Source organism: Hevea brasiliensis, chromosome 15 (assembly GCF_030052815.1).
Source record: "Hevea brasiliensis isolate MT/VB/25A 57/8 chromosome 15, ASM3005281v1, whole genome shotgun sequence".
NCBI classification, from domain to species: Eukaryota; Viridiplantae; Streptophyta; class Magnoliopsida; order Malpighiales; family Euphorbiaceae; genus Hevea; species Hevea brasiliensis.
This window is the reverse complement of record NC_079507.1, coordinates 68,209,169-68,217,166: the sequence shown is the minus strand read 5'-3', so window position 1 is coordinate 68,217,166 and position 7,998 is coordinate 68,209,169. Positions and strand designations below refer to the sequence as shown.

Here is a 7,998-nt window from a genome sequence, read left to right as displayed (position 1 = left end):
GATGTTTCTCTGGTCCACCCATATTATTCTTGTGCTGTTTCTTTAACTTTTGTAAATTATTTTTTTCTGTTGAAGGCTAAAGTTTATATCTTGCAACTTTCAAGATTTCTTTGCCAAAAAAAAAAAAAGATTTGAGTTGGTTTGTGTCCAAGCAAAGGAAGGGTTAAATTAAGTGTAAGTCAAATGGTTGAACAAGCTTTAAAAATTTTAATGTTAGATGCAGCCAACCTATGGGATTGTGACCCAGCACCAAGCAAGTGACCTTTCAAACTTAGCAGAGCAGCAATATTGGCATGGTGCCTATCTCAAATATAACTAATAATAATGAAAACAGCAAAGGAATGTGGGATTGACAAAGAAGCCTTGTCTCTATCTGTCACGCAAAGCTGGCGGGAAATAATAGTTTTTTTCCGATTAGGCTTCCATTCCATAAGGAAAGGGCTGCAGATTTTTTTTTTTTTGTACGTGTAAGAGTATTTTTAGCCAATTTTTATATTTTAAAATCAACTTCTTTATTCTGTAATCTTAAAAGCACATTCCTCCATATTAAACTGATGCATTCAAAATAAATAATTGCAAAGTGCTCTTCACAGAGTCGACTCCTAATTGATAAGTAAGTTTAGTTTTTATCGATAAAGTTACAGAATTTTTAGTGATGAGTTTAAAATATATTGGAATTCTATATTTTCTTTAAGTATGCTAAACTTTTTTAGAGGGGAAAACGGCTTTCACTGCTTATTGCACTTGATCACCTAGCAATATCTTGAATTCGTATTGATGAAGATTGTTATCAAATAGAAGGGTTTGAAGGAACTTGGAAAACGGATGGTTAATATTAGTAAAGAGGGTTTTGTTAACAACCCAAGGTTGATTCAACAATTTTGCAAGCTTTGTTCAAGAAGTTGGATGTATATGAGCATGTGTTTAACACATTTTAAACAGATGATTTATGATAATGAATGAATACCCACAACTAGACATTCTTTTGATTTTGAAATTTTCAATTCTATGTATTGTGGATTCTCAATAGATTACTCCAGTAGAATGATGGCGACTTTAGAATAATATAAATTAAATAAGATATTGTTATACCTTGTGGTAGTTGTAATTGGTATACACGTCTTACCCTATATTTACATGTGATCAACAGAGAAGAAAAAGAGAATTGAGAACTTAGTTGAAGAGTTCGAATTGGCTTCTGAATTTGTCATAGTTTCAATTCTCCAATTAAGTAAAGATTTAAATCCCAACAACCCTCTCTTTAAGATTCTGATGTACCAGAAAAGAAAAAATAAAATTTCCAATTTACAAATTGATTATCAACTAGACAAAAGCAGAAGACTAATGAAGTATCGATTACTTGACTACTTGTTCTGGTTTGATTTGGCACATGCAGTCACAACTTTGACTGCTTATAATTCAGGGCTTTTAATATAGCAGGCGAGTCAAATTTCTAAATTTCCTGCCAAATTTTGAAAAATTCAAGATTTTTCAACAAACTGTTTCAGAATTTTCTCTTGTCCTTTTCAGTTTCCATCACTTGTTTAAATTTCAAATTGTACTAATTCTGATAATTAAGCAACTATGGCATATTAATCACATTGAATATGTTAGTTTCTATAATTTTGGAGAATTGAGAGTGTATGCTCAAACCGGGGTCTGCCTAACCCCAGAAAGCCAGAGTCTGGCATCCCTTGCATGAGCTGGTGTGAATTAAATTTGGGCATATGCTTGGTACTTGGGGGATTATTTAACCATAATCCGTAGCTCATAGCAAAAAGTAGTGAATTCCATTCAGTGAAGGAAAATAAAAACACAGGTTTGAGGTTGCTTACTCATTATTTAGAACTTTTCACGTATGTCCATTTCCACTTTGTTTTTGTCAAGATAAGCTTTTCTTGCCGAAATAAAAACGAAAGATTAGATGGAAACATTGAAAGTGCCAATTTTTTTGAGCTGAGAAGTTCCAAAGGAAACATATCGGTTTCTCCAAGCACCTGTAATTTAAGAATTTTTCATCATACAAGTCAAATTGCTTTATTCCGACTCTTAACCTCAAACTGTTATTACTAGCCAAAATTGCAGCCTGCAGGTTCACAAGCTTATACGATAATGGATTAGATCTGTCAATCCCAACACTGCTTTTTAACTGAAACTGGAATGATCCTCAATATGCTTTCGAGTTTTTTGAGTGTATTGAAGATAACGAAGTATTGAACATTTAAAGCCTTGGTTATGTCTATAATGAATAAGTACAAACCTTCGGGAACTATGAAAGAAATGTCTGCTTCTGATCAACCAGAACAAAAGGAGTGATACTGTAGTATGATTATGTGCCTCTGACTTGACATACATACCTTTAAAGAACTTGGCAGAAACATCCTCAATCAAACTATTCTTTTTATCACATCAAGGCAAATTTCTGATGATAAAATAAAGAAATCCAGGCTACCAACATGCTGAGCACGAATTTCAATGTGTTCTTGAAGGCACTGGGACACATTACGGCTTTTCTCATAATCACACCATGTTTTGGGAGTGAGTTTTCTGAAACGGACTCTTTCTTCAAGTTCATTGGAGCTGTTGATCCCCAAAATGTGCTACAAGTAAGCTGGAACGGAACAGTGCCTCATCCCTGCTCAAATAAGTGGAAGGGTGTCAAATGCAATTTGCAGGCTAATACCATAGAAGAAATCAGGCTTGAAAATTTGAATCTTAGTGGGATAATTGATGCAGATTCCGTTTGCAAGCTCCAAAATCTTCAGGTCCTTAGCATAGCAAAGAATCTCATCCGTGGAAATATTCCTCATTCAATCTCAAACTGCAGAAGGCTCACCTACTTAGATCTAAGTAGCAATCTTTTGAGTGGGATAACGTATGTGGATCTAACCAAGTTGAAACATCTCCAGAGGTTGGACATCTCTAACAACCATTTTGCAGGTGCTATCCCTCTTTTCGAACTGGAATTCAAGGTTCCAGATAACTATTCCTTGAAACAAACTGCAATTCAGACATACAAGCTTCGAAAAATGTTAAGAGCTGTGGATTATGAGGCCATGGACGATAGCAACACCAGTTCTGGTGAATTTCCGTTGGAGCCTCCAATGGGTAGTGAACCTGCAGTTTCTGACCAGAAAGCTTGGCAAAAGCAACTCTTCGATAAGATGCCATTTATTCTTGGCATTGCATTTATCATCTTGTTCTTCGTGGTCGTCTACTTTGTGAGTATGAACCTTTCAAAACTGGCCAAAGAGAGGGAGATTTCGAAATCTCTGGAGCATTCTCCGCGTAAAACTCCTCCACCTGTGCCTAAAGAAGAAACAATAAAGCCCGAAGAAGGACGTTCAGAGCTTGTGTTCTTTGTTGAAGAGCAAGAAACTTTCAAAATGGATGACCTCTTTGAAGCCACAGCTGATTTACAGAGCCAGACCCTTTACAGCAGCATTTACAAGGTGATACTTGAGAACAATGCCGTTTATGCTGTCAAAAGAATGAAAAAACTGCATGTATCGTTCGAGGACTTTGGCAAAATTACGAGGCAGATAGGAAACTTGAAACATCCAAACATTCTACCACTGGTTGGCTGCAATTCCACCGGTGAAGAAACACTTCTAATATATAAGTATCAAAGTAATGGAAGCCTGCTAAATCTGCTAGAGGGTAAGTTGCCTAGCATTAATTAATTCCTGTTTTCGAAATGTTTTCTTAGCTATATCTGAGAGAGCAGATTGTTTGTTGATGATAATCTGCAGACCATATTGCGGGCAAGAAGGTGTTTCCATGGAAACTTCGGCTGTCTATAGCAAGTGGCATTGCAAGGGGCTTGGATTTCATATATCAGAATTTTCATAACCATGAGATCATCTCTCATGGAAACCTGAAGTCTTCAAACATCCTCTTGGGCCAAAATGACGAACCTCTAATCGGCGAATACGGGTACACGAGACTTCTAGACCCCAAGGAAGCGTCCTTGTTTTCATCCAACTGCTATACAGCACCTGAGAAAACCTTATCAGAGCAAGGAGTCCTGTACAGCTTTGGAATCATTCTTCTTGAGCTACTAACCGGAAAAACAGTAGAGAAGAGTGGGATTGATCTTCCTAAATGGGTCAGGTCCATGGTGAGGGAGGAATGGACAGGAGAAGTTTTTGACAAGGAGCTTAACAATGATGCTAGAGAATATGCATTTCCTTTGCTGAATATTGCCCTGAAATGTGTATCAAATTCACCAGAAGATCGGCCAACTATGGCAGAAGTCATGGAGAAGATAGAAGAAATGGTGAATGTACACGATGATGAGTCTATTTCATCCATGGCTTCACTAGAATCCAGCCCACATCCACAGGATTGCTGTTTACTCCACACTATCATACCAGAAACCTGGGATACTCCTGGCTCAAATTATTAATGGATTGGTGTAATATATATATATTCTTCTCATTTGGAACAACATTAGCTCTATCTCTGTTAAGCAAGAAGACCTTGAGCGCTAGAATCTAATAAACTTACCTGTGTGAGCCTTTCAATCTAAAAAACTTGCCTGTGTGAGCCTTTCAGCAAAGCCAGAAGCCAATCTGCATGAGCCCTTTTTTTTATTATTATTATCAAAGTTAGAGTAAAATACTTGCCAAGAAACACCGCCAGAGAATTTCTTCTTTTGACAATTTATAGATTATTTTGCAATATAATAATTAACAAAAAGACTAATTTTGTGATGAATAAATTATATAGGGTAATTTAGTATAAATCTTTTATAAAAAGGAAAAAAAAAAGTAAATAAAGATTAAATATTTAGAATTACCGATAATTGTATCTCTTAATAGTCAAAATTGTTGAATCAATATTATTTAGTTCATTTGAATTGCGATTTCAGAATCCTGAAGATGACTCTAATACTGTTGAAGTGTTAAATCGTTATCTTTAAATAGAAAACCTTATGTAAACTGTTGTGGCTTAAGATCAAACTGCTAAGGACTTGTCCAATAACTATCACAAAAGCATCTTAAAGGGGCAGGTCTTTGTCTATCACAGTAAACATTTTAACTAGGATAACTAATAAAATGCTTTACTGTCACTGATAAAAGAGCCTCAAAAGTTAAGCCATCAAGACTTTTTTCTGCCTCTTTGATCTCATGCTTATAAATATGCCACAGTCTTATAGATCAGAATTTTCTTTTTTTTTTTTGATATTATTAAAAGAAGTAGGCTATAACCTTCTAGATTATGAGTTAAAGACTCTGAATTACAAAATTTATTATCTGAAATAACAACTTACCTCACATTATTGCAGGACAATATCTTAGACATTTGTGGACTCCTTAATGATACTTCAACAAGCCAAACATAGCCTTAATAGTCGCTTACAAATTAGACTACTGCCCTAAGTAGTCCACATTTCTTCAGCTACCAACCAAGATGCCCTTCCATAGTTACTACATAAACAATAAAGCATAGCTATGCTAGAAGAAGCTACATACTCCTACCCAACTACACTTAAACAGAAGCCTCATATGGCATTTGAGTTCCCTTCATCTATTTGATCTTGACTAATAAACTTTAATGTTTTCAAAGAAAATAGACAAATATCTAAATTCCATTTTGATATCTCTGTAAATAAATAAATTAGTCAACTGAATCATATGAGTCACGACATACTTAGCCGATCTCTTTTTTCTCTATTCTTTGCCTAAGGTTCAAGCTTTCTGTTCTGTCATTTCTGTTGGCCTTCCTCTGCCCCTATGGGCAAAGGAAGGCCTCTCTTCCCTCACTAGGCTGTGGGTTCCCTCCTCAACTCCGGAGTAGGCTGTAGATTTGATTTTTGTTTCTGGAAGCTTTTAGACATTGGTACGAATCTGCTGTTTCTGGGTCCCAGCAATGGCTCCTGCGAATGAAGCTGTTGACTTAGAGGTGTAGGGTCGTTCCTCCTTTCACTGGTTGGCATGGGGGCATGGCGCAAGCGAGACGCCGATGGTCCTTGTCATCGTCGCCCTCTATCTTGCCAGTACGGGTGCTACTCTCTTAGGCCTCTTCACTCATCTATTATCTCACCTAATCTCTGACTCTTTGTTTTGTTATGAAGATGACTTCGCTACCTCGTGTGCAACAGATCATCAATCCCAATGGTGTTGGAATGTTGAACAGCGGCGAGGATGAACTATTGATGTTTGTCTTTCTGGGTTAGGATTAGGTGTTTGTCAGGTATGGGTTTGATTTTATGGGCTTGGGTTACAGATTAATTTTAGAGTTTTGTTGTTTTGGGCCATGGACCTTTTATAATCAAGCTTTTTTATCTGGGCTATAGCCCCTTTTAATCTAATGAAGTATCTGTCTTTGAAAAAATAAATAAATTTAAAACAAAAATAATCTCATGCTTAATTATTAATCATGCATATACAAGTCCAAAACCCCATGTCTGAAAAAGGTTGCATCACTGTGTTATTTAATGGAGGAAAAGAAAAAACTCCTCAATCTTTGCAAAATGATAGCTTCACAATATATAGAACACATATCATTATAATCTGAAATTCTGCTTCCTGTCTCCTTCGTCCTCCCCTCTTCCCCTCTCTGAAATTTTCCTTCCTGACATTGGCGTGCCACCTTTGAAATATCTTGTTTCCCATTATTAATATTATGGCTATAATATTGCTGTATATAATAATATTATAATAGTAGTCTCTCTCTCCCCTTTCTTTATAAATAAGCCTTTCTACCTAACATTCTTTCCTTTTTTTTTTTTTTCTTTATAAATGCTTCCATCTGAATTGCATTGACATTTGAACTTGATACTTTCTACTTGATAGAAATTCAAATCATACCTACTAAAATATAAGTATAAAATTCCAAAAATACATTTATTGGGTGCATGTCTAAGCTTAAATTTGTCCTTTTTTTTTTCTTATCTTACAATCTACACCATCATATTTATTTTTGTTAGTCAGTTTTAAGAGGTTGCTTATTAGTTTATGCCTAATAAGTTTGAGAACATATATCCTAATAATACTCTTCTGTTTCATTATGGTTTTAAGTAGCACCTAATTCCTAAGTACAAAAAACACTCATTTCTCCTCATGAAATAGATGAATTGATGCTTTAACAACAACATAAACAGCCCATTTGTCCTTCTCAATCCCAACCAATGAAATGGGCAAATCCATAAATAAAATAATAATAATAACTTGTAAAAAGGTAAAACTTATCAAAGCTAAAAAATAATTTGTAATTTAATTTTAATAGTATGCAAGTTTTACTAGGAAAACTTGAAATAGCTATTGCCATCCTAAATTGGTTTTTGATGTTCTTCATTGTACACACACACACATATACAACTAAATTGCATATGAAATCCTTTATTTCATCCATAGATTGGCATCATTTATGTATAAATATTATTGCCTCCAAATTTGTTATAATTTACTGCTCCAATTATTGGGTTTGGTTGTTTTAATGAGTTACTAAACCCCACAATTGTACCATTGATTTTGATATTTTGAGAATAATAAAATTGTAACAGATAAGATTTCAACTTTAATCCATGCTTAAATAATTTCACTTGTATCATTAAATTAATATTTTAGTTTTGATACTTATTTATTAATTTTGGATAAATTTTCAAAAAAATTATATATTATTTCTTGAATTTAAAAAAAAAAGTTAAATCAATATCACAATATTTGAGTTGAAAATTCTTTTCGCTAATCCACTAAGTATTTAATATCCAAATATGCGAGATTCATATATATATCGTATTATATATTTTATATCTTAAATACATAATAAATTAAGTTTAGAAAAAAAAAATCCTTGAATTAATTCTTTTAAAAAAAAATTTAATTCTTATTTTAGTTACTAGTTATATGCTTCTTTCTATATTCCTGCTAAAATTGAGCCTTGAAACCTATACAAATATCCCATACGCCAATTTTATTGCAAGAAGCAAATCACTCAAGTTTGTAGGTTTCCTATGTATTACCTGTCAAAGGATTAATTTTCCTTTTATTT

The 7,998-nt window shown here is 34.3% G+C and overlaps 1 protein-coding gene and 1 long non-coding RNA gene across 2 annotated transcripts; both read left to right on the top strand.

The window, feature by feature from the left end:
* The first annotated feature begins 2,456 nt into the window (after window positions 1-2,456).
* Window positions 2,457-4,408, top strand: LOC110633664 (probable inactive receptor kinase At5g53320). The gene is made up of 2 exons (XM_021782376.2): window positions 2,457-3,660; window positions 3,753-4,408. Exons 1-2 carry the CDS (start codon window positions 2,457-2,459, stop codon window positions 4,406-4,408), a joined length of 1,860 nt encoding a protein of 619 aa, XP_021638068.2.
* A 1,004-nt stretch (window positions 4,409-5,412) lies between these two features.
* On the top strand, window positions 5,413-6,316 carry LOC131174167 (uncharacterized). The gene is made up of 2 exons (XR_009144417.1): window positions 5,413-6,001; window positions 6,080-6,316. It is a non-coding gene; the product is annotated as an uncharacterized LOC131174167 (long non-coding RNA).
* The last annotated feature ends 1,682 nt before the right edge of the window (window positions 6,317-7,998 follow it).